Source organism: Argopecten irradians, chromosome 2, assembly GCF_041381155.1.
Source record: "Argopecten irradians isolate NY chromosome 2, Ai_NY, whole genome shotgun sequence".
NCBI lineage: Eukaryota > Metazoa > Mollusca > Bivalvia > Pectinida > Pectinidae > Argopecten > Argopecten irradians.
This window is the reverse complement of record NC_091135.1, coordinates 4,719,752-4,740,672: the sequence shown is the minus strand read 5'-3', so window position 1 is coordinate 4,740,672 and position 20,921 is coordinate 4,719,752. Positions and strand designations below refer to the sequence as shown.

General features: G+C 33.5%; 1 protein-coding gene across 1 annotated transcript; it reads left to right on the top strand.

The window, feature by feature from the left end:
* The first annotated feature begins 4,933 nt into the window (after window positions 1–4,933).
* LOC138314202 (uncharacterized) lies at window positions 4,934–20,497 on the top strand. Its single transcript, XM_069254412.1, has 5 exons — window positions 4,934–5,357; window positions 9,684–9,945; window positions 11,161–11,228; window positions 15,924–16,022; window positions 17,978–20,497. The coding sequence occupies exons 1-5, from the start codon at window positions 5,114–5,116 to the stop codon at window positions 18,052–18,054; spliced, it is 750 nt and encodes a 249-aa protein (XP_069110513.1). The 5' UTR covers window positions 4,934–5,113; the 3' UTR covers window positions 18,055–20,497.
* The last annotated feature ends 424 nt before the right edge of the window (window positions 20,498–20,921 follow it).

Genomic DNA, 20,921 nt, shown 5'->3' with positions numbered 1-20,921 from the left:
GTAACTTTCATTTTTTTCATTTTTGTAATTTTGTCATTTTCAAAATCTTATACATATAATATATTATAGGAAGTCGGCAAGTATAATTTATAACCTTTGATCTGTTCAGCTGAGTAAATCAAAAGATTTTCTTATATTTTTTTGTATCAAACGAGAACAATTAAACAATTACAGTTATCCGTTACTTTCTAAGAACCATTTTAGAGAAAAATGACAATGTTTAGTAAAACTGGAACACATTTTAAACACCAGTTTTGTCTGAAGTCAGCATTGGGAAATTCCATTTATGTTATGTGAAGCGGTACACCGAGGTCACACAAATTCCCGTTGGCATTACTAGGTCAGATTCATGGTATTGTAAAAAGGCCTGAACGTAAAGTTAACAACAATGCATGCTACCAGCCCCATGAGAATGCTCTTACATCTGCTGTTGTCTATGGCGGGAGAAAACCGCACAGAAAAAAAAAAAAAAAAAAAAAAAACCCGCGTGATCTTGTGATCTTGTAGACAAACCCAATAGACCTTGACTCCAAAATAGAATATTTTGACCGCTCTTCGTAAATAAGTTTATGGTGCTCACTTCTGTTCAGATTGGTCTGATTTGCTGTTAAGTATTCCCTTGTTGTTCATTAGCACCACCGAATAGTCAATGATGAACTAAACCGTTCATAGTAAGTATGTTGTCGTGTTTCACCCCTACGTAGATAATTTTAATTCCGGAATACTCATTACGGAGTCCGGTTTCGGAAGTGGACTTTTAATACCGACCGCACGAAAAAGAACTGGGAAAGAGAAACGTCTTGTTTTGGACAGGATATCAAACAATATCAAATGTTGTCTAAAGGTTTTTTTACTTTGTCTCAGGACAGAGTTGCTGACAATCAAGAGAATTTGAATAACAGATTAGAAAGCAAGAACCCAGACTTTGTCAGTACATATGTAAAAATGCTATTGGTATCGTGTCTCTTGTTCAATCATTTGAAACACAAAGATAACGCCTGCTTCTCTTTGCTAACATGTTTTATTGATTTGAGCGGTCTGTTTGTGGTATGTAATGTTAAACGAATGAAGGTGATCTTTCATCCCAACAAATTTTATTCATACTAAGGATGTTAAATGTGCTTCACCGACGATGAATGGTGAATTTTATCTAAAAAATAGTTGTAAACGAATTAGTATTTTTCTTACATGTAGGTTGCAAAAGTCACTGTGACCTATTTTTTGACACTAAGTTATATTTTCCAAATTGTTTTATTTCTAACATATAAATGCATTATAATTCATAAAAAATCATTAAAAAATATAATTTGGTTCCAACAAAACTGGACAAAACAGAAAATTGCTCCTCCTGTTTAACCCCCCATAACGCACAAGGGACTCCGACCGGACCTTAATCATATCTCATATCATGATGTCCTAACCCCGGGTATCTGTAAACAAAACATTCTTATCGGTCATGGCCACCAAAGGGCCCAAATTGACACTTACTTTAGTCGCCTTTTTACAATTCTAACGCTCTACCTATAGGGCCAATGGACAAAAGAGCCCACATGTGAGTAGAATTCTTGCAGGTGAGTAGAGTACTGTATATCAAGTTTAAATGAAGTTGTGTTATATACTTATATATTATAAATTTATTATCAAAACGAACAAGTCTAACCACAAAAAAACGATATAAATAAGCGATTAAATAAGTATCTAAATGAATAGCAAAATATATCAGTGTCACTATCAAGTGAGTTTCACGTTGTAGAGTTTGCCGTCAGATACCCGAATGTCTTTACCCTCCTACAACTTTTCTTCCATGTCAATCATGATGAATTTGTCTGATGAGTGTTGTAAGTATGTAATATCATTTATCTTATCTGACTGGTGGTATATTCAGGGAATCTTACTTGGGTGACGTAAATCGTATGTGAAATCCTTTAGACATATCCAATTCATTTTTATTCATGTTTATACTATAATGATGATAATGTTGAGAAAGAAGAGGTTAAACCTTCTGTTTACAATTTTTTCGTTGAACAATAAAATTAACCAGAAAGTTAGATACAATCATTTGCCGTGTGTAAATCGCAATCAAAATTATACTGCCGTCATGTCTATTCATGCTCAATAGCCATCTAAAAAAGCACGCTGTTGGCTGCAGCTTTAATTCCGCTCTTTTCTCCATGACATCACAAAAATAGTTCCTATATTTCAGTTATTTTATTCAGGTCAAAAGCAATTACGCATTAAAAAAATAATCCGTTTTATTGTATGTTCCGATTGTTTCGTGCATGTGTTGTTTTTAAACATTGACACGTGATTTTGTGGAATGTCAAATCCTAATGTTTACATGTACGAATTGTATTCATACGCACTGATACCGGGAAAAAGATCTCTCCGAACTAAGTTTATCGATACAGAAACAATGGCAATTGCAATTACGCATTAAAAAAAAATCCGTTTTATTGTGTGTCTCCGATTGTTTCGTGCATGTGTTGTTTTTAAAAATTGACACGTGATTTTGTGGAATGTCAAATCCTAATGTTTAAAGAGTACGAATTGTATTCATACGCACTGAATATGTTTGGTTTTGGATTTCTCCGAACTAATTAGTTTAACGTCCCATTAACAGCGAGGTCATGTAAGGGCATGCCAGGTTTGTTGTTGTTGGAGAAAAGCAGGAATACCCGGAGAAAAACCACCGACCAGCGATCAGTACCTGGCAACTGTCCCACATGGGATTCGAACCCGCAATCCCGGTAGTGGAGAGCTTGTGGTAATACATCGGGACATCTGAACCACTCGGACGCCACGGCACTTATGATATGCTTCAAACTGCATCAATACATACATATCTAAATATAAGCAGTGATACAACTGTAAACGAATCCATAATGTCAGGTTGTAGACAAAATAATAAATCTACAATTACAGGTACGATAAAGGAAATAAAATCAGGTGTTCCGAAAGGCCAAGATTTGATAGGTAATGTATCGTGTTTGCGTTTATTTAAAAAAAAAAAAAAAACGTTGAAGAAAAAGAAATGTTCACTTCGGATAGCATTGACAATAAATCATAAAGGCTTTAGATGAGTTTTATTTAGTTTCATGTGCAAGAAACAAGTTTGACTGATTCTCATGTTTTGTATATTTTTAGAGTCATATGATGATAAACGTTTGGCTATAATATCCATTTGATTGAATTACTTGGCTGAATTACATGAGTCACTGGAAGCTTGCATGCGTTTCGATATCTTAGAACAGCAGTTACCGCGTTGGCTTATGATTCCAGCAGACTATCAATTTCAAAAGATCACCCGAAACATGTCTTTTTAGCGATATCAGACATTTTTATTATTATTTCGTTAAGGTTTTGATATCCAAGGAGACTAGTGTTAATGCCAGTCTGCTGACAGACATCAAATGACAGAGTAGATGAGCTGAACGTCAGCATTCTGACTAGCCAAAAGATTTATAGAATAGTTCACCCCCTTGATGATCAGACAATTTTAACACGAGGGGTATATTCTTAAGGTGTAAAACACGAGGCTTGTCGGGTGGTTCTTACTCCGAGGGTAAGAATCCATCCTGTCTCACAAATTTGTAGTTTTTCTGATGTATTTACTGTTGACATAAATACACGTCTACGTTAACGTTATAGCTTTAGGATGTTATTGGATTGTCATGGCATCAATAAAATATTGTCATGGCATCAATAAAATATTGTCATGGCATCAATAAAATATTGTCATGGCATCAATAAAATATTGTCATGGCATCAATAAAATATTGTCATGGCATCAATAAAATATAATCTTTATGTCATGTAATTGTTATGTGCGCACAGACTGGTTTTCCCTGGATAAGAATACTAGAATTGATCAAACCCTTGCAGGTGAAAGAGGGGAATCTCAAACCTAGGAGTAAGGTTCTTAAGTTACCAAATACTGCTATTGCCGAATTTTACCCAGAGGATTGTTATCCGCTCTGTCTTCCATCCAAGGGGTGAATGCTTATTTTCTCTTGATCGGTACACCACATTGTGTCTTATTGTGATATTGACATGTCAGTAATTCAAGTAAGGATAACATGACGTGATCGAATTGTTGTCATCGTCGTCTTTGTGATGTAATACTACTCTATCGTGACGCTATGACACAAAATCATCATACAATTGTTGAGAGCGAGAGATCTCACATCGGTAACGCTACGAGAATTCCTCTTTTTATATGAATATGAAGGATTAATAGAATCTTTCAGGGGCCTGTCAAGTGGACAGGCATATCTCAACTTGAGTGAAAGATTTTAGCGTGTCCATCCGGGGCTTGCCGAGGGTTGATGGCTAAACTCTTTCACGAGGGTTTAGATATCGCTTTCCACTTGACAGACCCATATATCATCGTGCCATTATCACAAGAGCATCGTCATGCGTCAAAATTGATGACGTCATCAAACGTCCTATTAACAGCCAGGGTCATTTAAGGACGTGCCAGGTGTGTTTGTAGAGGAAAGCGGGAGTACTCAGAGGAAAACCACCGACTAGCGGTCAGTACCTGGCAATTGTCCCACATGGGATTCGAACCCGCAATCCCAGAGGTGGAGGGCTTGTGGTAATATATCGGGACATCTTAACCACTCGGCCACCGCGCACCCCCCTACCCCCACCCCTCCAAAAAATATATCCATATACTATCCTCACTGATACACATGTACACAGGAGTATCATATTGCCACCATCTGAGTCAAACGTGATTCATAATAACTGTACATGAATGATCATCGTTCTTGTCATCAACGTTTTCTACATGTGGTCGTCTGTTACGTACATTTTCATTGGCTTAAATAAAAAAAACTGATGACCATGTGACCAGACAACGTCTGTGTATGTTACATGTGATGATTAGTCCGTTGACAGCATAAATAAGCTAATTTGAATCAGAGGAACACGGGTTCGTTACGAAGTGGGTATGACTGCAGATCTCAAAGTTACTTTCCAGTGATTTCGAATATTTTCTTATTTGAAATATACTTTTTTACTATAAGCAACATAGGTTTTCGGCGGGGAAAGTTTCTTGTTTTAAGAAAATCCTGCTCTGTGAAATACTATTATATCTTTAATATTAACCATGGCCGTGTTTACATTAGCATATATTTTACTGAGTATATGGTTTGTTGGTGTGAACACTTACCCTCAAGGAGCCCCTACACAGACTGAATCGTGTGTAAATCTACAACCCGTCCATAAAGAGCGCCAGACACAGCAGCGGATCCCAAACAGACAAGAGAAGGCTCCATATAGCGTCCTCCTCTCTCAACAGTACTATGTGGCGTGTCAAAACCAAGCTGCCTGTCAACAGAGGCCCATACAAGGTATGCAACGTCTTTTGGTAGTGACACTGTAAATCATTTAATTTCATTTCATTTTCATATGCGATCGAATTTGAGAATTTCGAGGTCAGAAGGAAATTGCTATAAATGGATCATCGATAATTCGACAAATAAAACAAAACAATAATATAACATCAATATAACATCACTAAATACATATTGAAATCGCAAAACTTAAGTCACAGCGAAAGAAGATGATGTACAGTATGTGTAAAGTATGAAAAAGGAAACCATTACGTCGTTATAAGGTCTCAGTTGCACTAGAATTTGGTTCAATCACTAGAGATTTCAATTAATGAATTTTTACAAACAATAATTAATCCATTAATTAATCAAAAACAAACATAAAAAAGAAATAGGTTGGTTTTTTAAAAAATAGATATGTTATTTATTTCAAATTTCAAAACATTTAGAAACATATAAAAGGTCAGTAAGATATATTTGTATAGTGATAATACGGGTAGAATCTTACATGATTTTGCATTACATATCCGATTTTAGTAAAAAAAAAACCTTTAAGGACGTCGTTTTACATAACCTTGACGGACCAAAGGGAAACGTTTGAGACGAAGTTTCGAAAATCTCACATTACCAAAACAGAAACAAATCACCTTTTATCGCATAATATAATACAGACGGAAATAAAAAAGCAATGCAAGGAACAGACATCTTTGTCATTTTCAATTTCTGGTCATATTTCGTTGTTCTTACCGTGTCACTATAGCCATAATTCATCTGTCATATATACAGACATATCACGAAGACAAAACACAATGACTGATGGATGGTTTAACCTTTTTGTCCTAATTTGAAAGGAACATCGATTTTGATATGATAATGGTTGCATGAGTAGACCCAACTGTCTGTTATATATATCATGTAAGCAATGAAATCGAAGATGAAAGTCAATTTTTCTTCAATTGTCAAATCAATTGAAACATCAGACTCAAATATGCTAACTATACTTCCAATTTTCTTAATTGTGATCTATCGGACGTGGATTAGTTAGCTATCGTACTAACGATCGATAATTTTAAGTTTATAGTACAGCAGTCTTGTCTGTTCATAAAACAGTCCCTTGAACTAATGAGAGTGTGCCTGCACCTATTGTGCACCTTATATTTGTTCATGTTATTGTTTATGTTCTGTTGTTTATTACAATCTTGACAATAAAGGATCGATGGATTGATTTAATTTTATATTATAAAATATGTTGGAATGAAAAAGATAATACTAGGAATAGTACCCTTGAAGGCAAAGAAACTAAAACAAAATCAGAATTATCAAATCCTTCTATCGATATACTACTAGTAATAAAACTAAAATACCGTCTTTGCATATTACAGAGTTAGCCCCCTTGCGGGTAGGTATCGATTGTTACGTCATTATTTTGTGAGCGCAATTCACGTCGTTTTCTCCGAAACGTATGACGTTACGCTTGCAAACTCATGACGTCACAATCAATACCTACCCACAAGAGTAGATAACTCTGTAATATGCAAATACGGAATAAGTATGGAGTAGTTCAAAACTCAATTAGAATCTAGTACTTTCAAATATTACAAAAACACCCACATTTCTTTTAAAGTTAAATGAACACAAATGTTTTCATATATGATCGGTCTAGAGATGTATGGACGTGTCTAGTAAACAGGTAAATAATTTAGATTTGTTAACCAGTGTATATATTTGGCTGTGGAATTGACCTATATACGACATTAACATTGACACTAAAGTCTATATATTGATGTCCTTTCCGATGGCGATTATACCCGGAAGCTATATCGACTTAGCCAGATGAGATACATACAGTAAAACACGCCTATTACGAAACAAAACAAAATAAATTCGTTATAAACATAGTTTGTTATACTTTTGTTTGTTTGTTTGTTTGATTAAAGTCCTAATAACAGCTATTGTCATGTAAGGACGGCCTCCCATGTATGCGGTGTGTTGTGTGTATGTTGTGCGATGTGCGTGTTTTTGTTTTATACATATTATATAATCTTATAGGACCTTTGACGGGGAATGACAATTATATACGTTGTAATCATGCATCCTTTGTAAGCGAGTTCGTTATAAAAGTGCTTTACTATATATCGACTATAAATGTATTTGTAGTTCTATTATTTCATTTATAACTTATATGTTTATATTTTCAAAATTTTGGGAATAAATAAATTATGTTGATGTCAGGTTTTTTTTTAAATTTCATCTGGTTCAAACCATTAAAAAAACATTCAATAATATCAAAACACTTGAATTCATGGAATTCAGTTCAGGTCAATTCATGCATGCAATGGTCATTCGAGATAAAATAATACGAAATACCCCCCCCCCCCCACCCCCACTCCTAAAAAAACATGTTTCATAAGATAAATTGAGTTAAGTTCAATAATGATAAACTGTATGAATTCATGAAATTCAATTCAAGTTATGCATGCATTTGTATTTATTAAAACACATCCAAAACTACATAAATGAATAAATAAAAACAAAGACAACCCAAACTGAACATCAAACTTGTATAAATCTTGTAATAAGATAAATATGTGGTATTCGTGAGGACAGTTGGAGGCCGGTTTAGGGTCGATCACCGCCCGAAGAGGGTAGAATGTTTGGTGACGTAACATGATGGATGAACTGTCGTATAGGTTCAACACAAACACACGTAACCGGCCGATATCTATTTACCTGTATACCTACCTGTAGTATCATATCGGCGAAGGTAGCGAGCGATGATATGACTAGTTCTCACCAAATGATGGAGCCTCCGGTAGGTGCAAACTATGTATCTAAATCTGACTCAGGTATTAATTAATCACTTAGGCATCAAATTAGTCTCACTTAATCAAATAATGATGACTGTGTAAGTAAAAATTAAGGATAAAAACGATATAAAATGAGAAATCAAACATATAAAAGTATTAACGATTTAATGTGTTCTTTATATCACTTAAAGCTCAATGGTGATCTACATTCTATTCCTCCAACGAAAGATATCTATAGTTTAATTTTCCGTGTTCACATGAAATATGTCATTTTCAACGACTATGTAATGAAACAAAGTGAAAATAATTATCCAGTGGCTCAAAGGCAATACGGTTATTCAGTATTCATTTAATGTGGTATTTTATAGTGCATTGAGTTCACACTTAAAATATTTTTCGTATTCACTTGAAAAATGTGTTATTTTTAGCAACATTTGTACTGCATATAATGTAACCAAATGTCGCCATTTGTATAAGACAATTAGTTTATCCGAAATTTTATTGTTCCGTTTTAACCTTTCCTATTGTTTTTGCGTGGTCTTTTAGTAGCAATTCTTTTAAATAAAGATGAAAATGCACTTATCATTTATTTAACAAAGGGAATTTAAAAGTGTAAAAAAAAGGCACAGCAACAATAGATTTAAACACTTATTAAAGCCTATACAAGGTATGATTATATCTTCAAATTCAATTGGAAAAATGCATTTTAAATGAATACCTACATTCCAAATAATCTAATAAAACAATATTTGAAAGGTCGAACTACGTTAGCATATTATTTTCACTATGATTTGAGCAGGTGCAAAATAGAAATCCGAGTTGGGTAGGTTTCCATTATTAATTATGATACTAATGACTTTCAGATGCAGCTGCTGTAAATGGGTTATTTTCAAAGGACGAAATCATGCCTATTGATATATTTTTCTAACATTGTATGCCTGGCGTTTTGTATTTCTAATTTAGAAAGTTAAATGTGTCCATACCTCTAAGACTACGATATCTTTCATTGTCTTCCGGATGAACACTAGTGCCCTTTTTACATTTATTTTTGATTTCAATATTTAAGCATTGATGTTACTATTTTTTGACTTCATCGGGGTATGAAAGAAATTTTGTTTGCAAACTGTGTGAATCCGCGTAGCGGATTCTCACAAAAGTTTGCAAACAAAATTTATTTCATAACCCGATGAAGTTAAAAAATAGTGACATCAATACTTATAATTAATTTTATACTCTATTTGATAAAATGACGTATGTTTAAATGTAACATTATAGTGGTTTTTCAAGGGATTCTTTTTTCCGAATCAATACGCAACGTCAATGTCTCTATTGTGACGTCACGATAACGTCGGGGTTTCGCGCCATTCTTGGATTTTTTTTTTCATAGTGGTATGCAAAAAAATATTGGCCAATCAGAAAGCCAGATTTGGTATGAAAACAAAGAAAAATTAATTATATATATATATATATATTTGTTCAGTGAAACTAACAAGTTCTTTTAAAACGTGTTTAATTTTAATTATATTTGTTTATGTAGTGGTGATACGAGGACTGCCAAACCAGCAGATTCCGGGAGCCGGAGGGAGAGGAACGCCATTCAGAGGGTTTATAATTCAGGCAAGAACGCCCTCTGGTGGCACCCGCGCCTGGGGACGTTTCCTTCCTACACAGTCACGTGACTATAAGACAATTGCATGTCAGAATGGACCAACACTGACGCATCAGAGAAACAATGATAAACAGGAAGTTAGATTCAACTGGATACCTGAACCGGGCATGCGCGAACAAGTGCAGTTTGTGTAAGCAATCTTCTTGGCATTGTTGTTACCTTTCAGGTCGAAAAGGAAATATTTTTGGTTAATGTTTATAGCTATATAAATGCAATTTGTCAGAAGAATATATCTGGTGGCCGAGTGGTTAAGATGTCCCGACATATTACCACAAACCCTCTTCCTCTGGATCGCGAGTTCGAAACCCAAGTGGGGCACTTATCAGGTACTGACTACTGGTCAGGTTTTTTTCTGGGTACTCCGTCTCATGTCCAACATTATTAAATAACACTAAACGTTAATAGGACGATAAACTGATTAAACTAAACCATACCAAACTCTAGATACTCAAAAGACAAAATATACATATAAAAATGAAAAGTTGGAATTAACTTGTGCCCGATCCTGGTGCTTATATGGCATTAAAATATACCTCCGTGAAGTTGATTCCTAGTTCCCAGTTCCTTATTCCCTGATTACTTATTCGTATGTTTAAACTAAAAAAAATGTGTCGTAAATACTATTTTATTTCATAAATCGTCGAAAAACCTCTGACATTAATGTAGATGATCATCTTACCGGCAATAGCAATAACTAATATATAACATCCTATATAAGTAAATAAATGTTTATGTCACAGTAACCATGTCAAATGAAAAATACAAAGGGATTAGAACAATGACGGCTGGAATGGAATAGGCAAATGACTGAAGACGTAAATAAACATCATTGTATGAATGTATGTTACACGTTAAAATTACACGTAACAAATTTTTTTGAAATTAGAAAGTATAATTATCTCTTTGGGAATGGATCCGCTTTCAAAACTGTCTATGTAAGTTCGAAACAATCCAGATTAAAAAAAATGTTGTATTCTGTTTCGGGTTCTTTGGGTGACACAGGAGTCAACACACGTGGTCACAATGCCATAACTTTATTCGAGTGCCCCTACATAATCAATGACGTAATACACATGTTACATAACACCGTTATAGTCTGTTTCATGTTATAGTGTTTTTCATATAAACTATATGACTAACACTACATCGATGCAGACAAATATTACCTAAGTGCTTTGTAAATCTCTCAATTCTAACCTGATTCTGCTTGTATAGTCAGCTTTAATCTCCGATTCTGTCGACAAAATAGTACTGTGTCCATGTTCTTACTAATCAGAGATATAGTAACTGTGTGTCAAGAAATCCCAAGATTATCCTTAATCCTTATCTTTATGGTCTGTTTCAGATCCACCATTGTTCAGAATGTCCGGACCATCTACCCCTTAGTCTATTCTAGTATAATCAGACCCACAAGTAAGTATAACATAAATGGATGTCTTTCATAAACGTTTGATTGATTGATTGATTGATTGATTGACCGATTTATTGACCGATTTATTTTCCTGTATTAAGTGTTCTCGTATTGCAAAAATGACTGATGATTGTTGTGTGATATTGTACAGTACTTTCGTATATTAATTAAGGAAACGAAATTGTCTGATTTTTTCTTCAGGTTAGAAAGTATAGTTAAATGATAGTGTTACACATCAAGTAAAAACCTGTGTGTGATGTTGCGATGATAGGTATTATATGGATACTGTCACTTTCGGCCCATTGCAATGCTTTATCATAGTGTTGGATACTCCGCAGTGCCGAAATCGACATTGAGAGTCGACCTTCGACTTAAATTTCAAGACAACTCGTACACTTTTTGCCTTTGCTCACTTGTGCTGCCTGGTCAATTGTCTTGATGAAGATGGCAGAGTACACAGTGTTCTAGTCATCGTAAAGTCACGCAGAAATGCCCAATGGTTATGGAACGATATCATTACTTAAAGAAATTATTTATACTGTCGCTTTCAACTTGATAGTTTAGCACATGATATACAGACGTGGGTAATTGATGATGTAATCCTTTGCTAATTAATGAACGAAGTCTGGAGTAACTCCTAAAAAGATCTCAGGTTTGATTCTCTTCGGAATGTAACGACTGCAATACGCTAAATTCATAAGTTGTATCTCAAGCTTTCAGCGTAAACATGTCGGTCAACTATATATAGCTATACATTGAGCTGCACTATAACACTTAAATTTTGTTTCAACAGCTCAAACTGGAGGTAACGTATTTTTTCTAAAACCTATAGCAACAGCGCTAGTAACACACGCGATTGACAATGTATATTTGGTGCGCATTATAAAAATTAACGCTATTTGCGAGCTTATATAACAAATGTAAATCTAGGAAACTAACATGCTGCTACAATATAATGTATCATTGGGTATCCACAATATCATGATTAATAATGAATAATAATGAGAATTGTATACTTTGTTTGGATTTTGTTTTTTGACTACAGTTAACTATATATATATACACACACATAAAAATAAACGTAGTAAAACCAACGAAATGAGAGTTACTGTCTCTAGAAATGTAATTCTAGCTTCCCAACAGTTGTTTTTCGTTTTATGTGGGCGTTTAATTAGGCGGAAACAGATGGTTCTTCTCGAGCCCAGCTCTGGACGTATGTAACACTACACTACAATATTGATACATATCAGGTATGTTTAATCAGTATTCAAAAAGCTAATACGATAAAAAGATTATTAATTTCAAATTGGTAACCATACCTGTTTGGAAGCTAAAACAGTAGATATGCATGGCTTTATGACAAAATTATGGCTGAACTCTTTCAGAGAAAATCAACTAAGAATTTATTTCATTGTTCTCAAATAGTCGCAGTAATGTACATGTATAAATACAACAATATTCGAGATCTGAATGAACATATAAACCTGTTATAACTAGAAGGAAACACACGGAGAAAAAGAAGAGAAAATAAACAAACAACAGTACATATCATGAAATAGGAAAGACAAGATGACCTATAATGTGTAAATGTTTCTTGATATGATTGGGTGACTTGTGTGACGGCGTGAATTTTGCTTTTTGCTTCGTGTACGTAGATGCCAGCTCTCTAGTGCGTAGTTGATTTTTATCACATTTAGTATAGCTAGCATTATAATGCAGTAAACGCCTGTGGCCAACATCAGTAATTAGAGACGTTATGCCGCTACGCTTTCAGTAATTCCTTGCAATACCAAATAAAAAAAATAGATAATATTTTTCTAAAGGCTTTACATAGGGATTGGATTTCGTTTTTATGTTAACCATGCTTGTATGGAGCAATTCCTCTAAGAATATATTCTATGGGGCGCGTTAGCGCCCCATATTGAATATATTCTTAGAGGAATTGCTCCATACAAGCATGGTTAACATAAAAACGAAATCCAATCCCTATATTTACACTCACACGACTTTTTATTAATATTTCATGCAATAAAATTGTCATTTGAAAGTGACGTAATTATTCAATAAATGTCGGTCAAAAGTGGGAGGAGCTTACTCATTTGAACAGCGAATGGTGACGCTTCACGTAAGGTAGAATTATTCATCCGCGACGACAAACAGTTCAATATTTTAGTGTAAAATAAACATGACAAACAAAGTAAATTTCAGAGATAACTTTATTTAATCAGATCACAACTTTAAATATATATAGCGTAATAACAAAGAATTTGTACACGGCCACATGTGTGAACTCGGTGACCGTTATTGTGCAGCGAGGCGAAGCTGACGCACGCTTACACACTTTAGTTTGCCGAAGTTGGCAAAACACCGATTTTCAAGTAGCTCAATGTGTTTGAGATGTCGTCTGATTTGACGGTATTACATCCTTGGGAGCCATGTGATTATATAATCTACGCTTAGATCCATATCGCCATCGATAGATGAAACAAATTCACTTGTGTTCGATGGATACAATGTATTTGTGGTGACGCGGAACTGTCAACACGTGGATTATTAGCGGTGCATGTTTTATAATACACATGATTAATTTCTCAAAGAACAAAGACAAGAGAATATGTTTATAACTGACCTATCTCTATCAGTGGGTCTCACGCCCGTCAACCCAAAAGACTCGATCGTAGGACACAGACACAGAGGTAATGTTTACATTTGACATCCATCATTTTTAACAAAAATGAAAGCGCTGCACGTCGCCCCGGTCGGGATATTTTTCCCGTTTCTTTATACAATTGTTAATTTTAAAAATGTTTGTATCATATATAAATATAAAACATTTATGTATTGTTTACATTTTCCCCAAATTCTATGAAAAACAGCAATATACACGTACTGTTACGTCAAAATGTAAACAAAGCCATGTGTTTCTTTTAAAAAAAGTAGCCCCTTTACGTTGCATAGACTATTTTCATACGGCAAGTTCAAAGTTCAATGTTACCATGCAGTTATGGTAAACAAAATCGGCTAGGCTAGTACTTACGTATAGTGATCAAGCCTAGCAAGTGTAAATATATATTAATGGCAAATTCTTAATAATATAACACAAACTTGGTGAGAAGCAAATTTACGACTATTGGTTTTTGAAGTAATGCAACCTACATGTATTTAAAAAAAGTGCAATCGATTTCTGCCTAGTGCTACCATCATATTGTTTTTTTTATCTACAAACAGAAAAGGGTAGGAGTGAGAAAATGGTTTAGATGTATGATATTCTACCAATGATCCCATCCATAGACACTGTATCGAAGTTGCTGATGTGGCTGATATTCTATCACTTCCTTGGTAGCCATTTGAACGAATTTGTACATCCAGAGATTTAGGTGTCAGATACGTCAACAAGTGTATGTCACGAAATAGGGGTCCACCTGGGGAACATGAAGGTGAAGAGTCGCATAAGTAAGTCATGTTGACGCACATAACTCTTCTCTGATCTATGTCTCATAAATCTTACGGAAATAGCAATGATTCGCGGTAGGTTGTTATCTTTAAAGACCACATGCTATGCCAAATGTAGCTTAGTGAACACAATATGTTACTTGTCGTAGGCAGACGATCAATGACAATCTTTTAATGTAAAGTAACATGTGATATATCCGTTCATAAAGATTAATATCGCCTAATGCTGGTTTTATATACGGAATAAAAAAACAAAATATTTTCTAGTAAACATATATAATATTGTGTATTATATCTCTTCCTCATTGGTGTTTGATTTGTTTTTGCTTTCTTATTTGACACAGTTGATCACGAAAGTTTTAATATTTAATTATGAAATACGAAATCGGAAAGACAACCAGGCCTTAATATCATGGCTCGTGTAATCTAATACTGTGAAATACAGTAATATCGTATATAAAATTCGCTATGTTTTATCAAAATTACAAGTCAATACGACCTGCTGAAAATTAAGACAAAAAACGAGAAAAAAAAAACACGTTTTTTGTCATTATTTTTTCTATGCTTTTACATAAGCTACATTTTTTATTAACTCAATTCCATTCGGAGGTATTTTTGTTATCAAACAAGACATTTTATTCATCTTTAAAATACAAGCAATGGTTTTCCACATGTTCAGGACTCTGGTCACTTTTTGAACATTTGATTACAACACTTCCATCCGTCGTTTTATCCTTACTCTTAATAATTTTCATTCATCACTAATTTTGAAGAGGGTCATCTCACACAGTTGTGAACATAAAATGGTAAAGAAGTACAATCTTGCTAAACATTTATGCGGGGGGTTCCATCTTTCTTTGAATTCCGCACTAAAATTTGACCAAAATTTTCATAAAATTCCTATCTTGATTTCTCCCCTGTCAAAAACAGACTGTAAAGAAATCCCAAATTTCTTGACATATTTCAAATCTGAATATATTGCCCTACCCTCACATTAACCATTTGAAACTGATGTACCATTTATAACCAATCAGCAGGTTCCGAAACATTCACCTCTCTATGAAAGCTTGCGCCCAAAAGAGGAATTCCTGATTTTGGTTTGATTCTGCAGTGCCTTTTGCTTCCATGAGTTGCAAGCCTGTGTGCCAGTCAAGCGTATTAACAGATTAACATAACGCTTATGCTTATCTCTACTTATTGCTTTGCTTAAAACTCGCTTTATATGCTTTACTGGTGTCATGTAGATACAGGCCCCGCCCCTTTCCCGAGTACCCCTGCACCTTTCCTGAGTACCCCGGCACCTTTCCTGAGTACACCTGTTTCGTCAAGGTATACTACCACAGGTAAGTTGGATAGAAAGCGGAAATAAATTACATTTAAAATGTTTTGGTACGTTATTCATACGAGGACATTATGAAAGACTTATTAAGGAGCTATTCACTCCTGAATAAACTCTTTCAAATCAAAGACAAGACCAGTCCATTATGAAATTTCGGGGATAAATGACTTTATTAATCTTGTGTATGTCTTGGGTACAGTTTCATTACATATTTACTAATCTATATAAAAACTGCTTTTGGGATTTGTTTATTTCCTTCATTATAACCATGTATGTCAAGTTCGTGTTTCTTCTATCCAAAGAATATTCAATTGAGAATTGGATCAGATTTCTTGCCTTATAAAATGAAATAAACTGAAATGATGCCACAAAGACAGCTTTATTTATATTCAAACAGCTATATAGTTAAGTAAAGATATTATTATCATTTTGCGTATAACTCTTTAAAGAATACAGAAAATTAGCGAATAATTCACGGTAATGGAATCTAAACGGGGAAAGCTCTTGGCATTGGTCTTTTCTTCCATACAAGGTGTCAAAAAAGATACTTCTAGAAAGAAATTATGTTATATATTTGGCGTTTTGAGATCATGTTCTAACAAAAATAAGACAAAATGGAAAAGCAAAATTTAATCATCACGTCAAATATTTCTATGTATTTTATATATATTTTATGGTGTATCTTATATATCATATCTTATAACGGATAGCAAGATGTTCACTCTCATCATCTGAGTAATATGCTCTCCCATATATGGGTAAATCGAAACACTGCCGTAACAATCTATTTTCTAGATTGATGACACAGAACATTGAGGACATGTGTACCAGTGTACAGTTATCATGAGGATATGTTATCGCATAGGCCTACTGCACACTATTTCAAAAGTATGCCGCGGGCGATTACCCTATTATCTTACCAAAACCCAGCTAGTAATTTGTCCTTTTGAAGATATCTTATTGCTAAGCAAACCTATTAATATAATGAAGAAAGCATCGGAGAGTGCGTATATACTTACATTAACTTGTTGCTTCTACTATATAAACTAACTAAGGCAAAGTGAAGTTTACCCAAAACGTGACCATTATGACGTCACTAATGTTGACATGGTAACGTCAACTTTTCTATCTTTTGGATTAAATCGTCATTGATAAACGATTTTCTTGGTATAGCTTAGCAATGTTAATGCAGAGACACCCCAAATTAGATAAAAATGCAAATGTAAGAATTGAATTATCTTTCTATGGAATCTATGGTCTATATAGATTCCATATGAAGACAATATAATGCTTAATTAACCTTTGTTTGCAGTCCGATCCATGTAACATCTATTTGATTTAAATCAGTTTGAAACAAAATGAAATAAAGCATTGTAATATCATTAGGACACATCATGATATACATGCAAAATACCCCAAAACGAATCTTGATTGTTTTTACAGTTATGTTGTTAACTTAAAATAATTATGTATTTCAGTACCATCGCTTCTTGCAAACCAACATAAACCAACTTCCTTTCGCCCGCTATGTCCAGTGAATTCGCAAAAATTATTTCTGTGAATTAATACCTGAATTGTACTAAAAGTTATTTCACTTCAATTACCAATCGACGGAATTCGCGAAATTATTTAGTCGCAAAAGTAAAATTGGTTTATAATTTACTTTACTTGCTTTTTGTTCCCAATGATAAAAAAATGATAATTTTTAAAGAATTGTCTATTATGATATTCATTTTTCAACATTTTAAGTCATTTGACTTCAAACGAAGCCAACCATCAGTTATTTCATTTCTACCAGTAATTTCAATTCTACAGTCATAAACAAATAGGAATATTTTTGTTATTTGTTTAATAAAATCATTCTGGCGACAATAAACGTTAATTTTGAAACATCTAACATGATGAGCTTTCCTGTCTTCAATAAGGTTTTAATTAATTATTCTTTTTTTTCATTGACAGCTTTAATCAGCAGTGGTACAACGGCAAAAGCAGGATTGAGCATGATTATAGCTTCTTTTGTAATGACATTGCTATAAATATTGTCATTTGACATTTAAATTTGAATTTTCGAAATTAATGAAGACTCTCAAAGTGATATAAATTACGAGTTAAGAGTGTACTTAAGGTGTAGAATTTTATATATACAAATCAATATGGCATGATGCAAAATATCAGGAAAATTGGTTATATATTAGAGATATTAATTAGGAATATTCATGAAATGTGAAATATTGTACTCATATTTGAAACCTAGAAATATTACTTTCTACGTAATTAATTACTTGTATTTGTGAATTCGCACCATATTTTGAAGGTATGAATATTAATTAGTAATGCATTGGTATGCGGCATATCAGATTTTTGAAATATTTTGTAGAGAATTATTTAAATTGTTATCGTCCGTATGACAGAAGTAAAAATGACAGTGTTGATTTTTGCTATCAACCATTGTTTATCATAGTGCTAAACAAATAATTCCTGCGCCATTTTATGTGTACGTAGTCATTTAGTTAATTATTTATGTCGTTATAACACCTCATTCATTGTCTTTCACTTAGATGTAATCATACTTATTGTGTAACGAGTTTCATTTTATGGAATTTTCATCCGAATATTATTATCGATATATTTAATTTTAATGTTCAAATAACGCATCTTTCTTGATTAATAACCTAACAAACACATTCAAGCATTATCTCAGTGGTATTAACTCCGTTTTCAAACAAATGGAAACTGGACTTCTCAGATATATTCCTTAAATGTATCTATCCTCTTTCACTTATTACGAAAACAAAGTGACCGATCTTTTTTTAAAGTAAATAAATGAATAAATATTGACGCCAGCCCCTATAATTATATTTTGGTTTTCATTTTTTTTCCATATGAAATATTTTTTTTATCTTAATTTTACCTTTTATAGTTAGAGCAATGTGTGAATGATTCCTAAAATAGCAGATTCAATGATTGACATATTGTCGAGTCGCTTTTCCTGATTTACATACATTCTTGTTACAAAATGGGTCTTTTGTGTCAGCGAATATGATTTTTTATGCATATGACATTCATGTTTATGCTAAATACGTTGTTATGCTCATTGACGTAATGTGTGTAAAAATCATGGTAGTAGACTTTAGCCAGGTACTATTTCCTATAACCTTTTATGGATGGCGGGGGATTGCATTCGATATAAACAATTGGGAACTTGACAGTAGTCTGGTATCAGGTAACTTGTAATATATCGTTCGAGGAGTTTGCTTACATGGCTGATGTATACACCTGTTAAGACATGATGTCACTTGTAATGATGAGCGAGGTCAATGGCATTTGGTATTTGTCAGAAGTCCTTTAACCGATAACTCATACAAAGCAATTGTTGCTTTTCTTTGCCATCAACTTTCAAACCATGTGGGCGGGAAGGCGGTGGTTGGGTTATCTCCCCTACTTTCTTTAAGACTACCAGTCATCGTATAACTGCTGTAAGAACAACATTTTTTTTATTTGAGGTTCGTCAAATCGCAAGATCTGATGTTTAAGGTAATTTAAGGTAACCGATTTGCAAAGAATACTGTAATAACAAGTTTTCCCTTGAATCTACGGACAGAGGGAATCTTTAATTACGATTTATAGATTTTTGTACAATCCTAATACCTGATTACAGGTGTACATATTTAACTCTTTCATTGTTCCTTTTACAATAGTACAGCATCAGGGATCCTTCTAAAAGTATCATTTACGAATATTCTGGTATGAAATCATACATTAATGTTATATAACAACTTATGTACAAAGTGTTTTTAAAACGTTTTTTTCAGTATTGGTGTGAAACCACACATCATTATTTTATATAAATACTTTTAAATAAATACTAAAAATTAAAACATCTATTATTTTAAGTAATGTAATCAGGGTAAACGTTCAGTTATTTTGTATTTCAAAGAGCTCAGTAATTTAAAAAAAATGAAATAAATAAATACAAATGCATATTTCCAACCATGATTACACATTATGTTGTATGGATAAAATATAAGTAAAAACGTCAAGGATATATCCTTTTTATGATCCAAAAAACAAATAGGCAAATTTCGTTTTGGGCCTTCAATGAAATAATTGCAGTTTGCAAAGATAATGTTATAAATGTTAAAAAGTTAATAATTGATAGTTATGAGCAAAAATGTGTAAAGCAAATAAACATTTTCATTTGCAAAATCAATTTACAACGGAAGGGCACTTTTCTCATCATTTATATTTTCAATTTGATGCTATTTCATATACGAATATTGAAATTAATTGTTGTTTTATTTCCTTGTTTACAGCTTAATAATTTGCTTCTTTTTCATTTTTATCGTTTTCCTTCTGGCAGCTAATATGCCAAATATCTAAACCTGCAAGGCTGTATATCTTGCTTTGATGTAGAGATTAATCAAGTCTTGTGCATGTACATATTCTCATATGTAAATAAATTTATGCCTCAATTACAAATATTGTGTTTGGCTGTATTTTGCCGAAAAGCTCTAAGCAATTTTGATGTTTTTTTCTGGATATTGAATACCATTTTTGTAATTGTATGTACTCAATGCTTCGATTACTGGGGGCAGGCACGAATAGTATGCGGTCTCGGAGTTCTAAACTATGACACCGGATGAATATAACTTTTACATCAATTAGCTATCAGTCAACTGACACCATATTTTAACAAGTAAACTTTAGTAATCAAAGGCTACGAATTCAGCAAAACTAAAATCTCCCCTTTCATACATACATGGCTTTCATACATTATTTTATTACATAACTATGTTTTTATCGTGGAATTAGCTTTTTTATTATCAACCTTTTCATATATGTGTTTTGTTAAATTCGAGGTACACTAGTCTATTTCTTTTGTGAATGACAGCTTTTAGAGCAA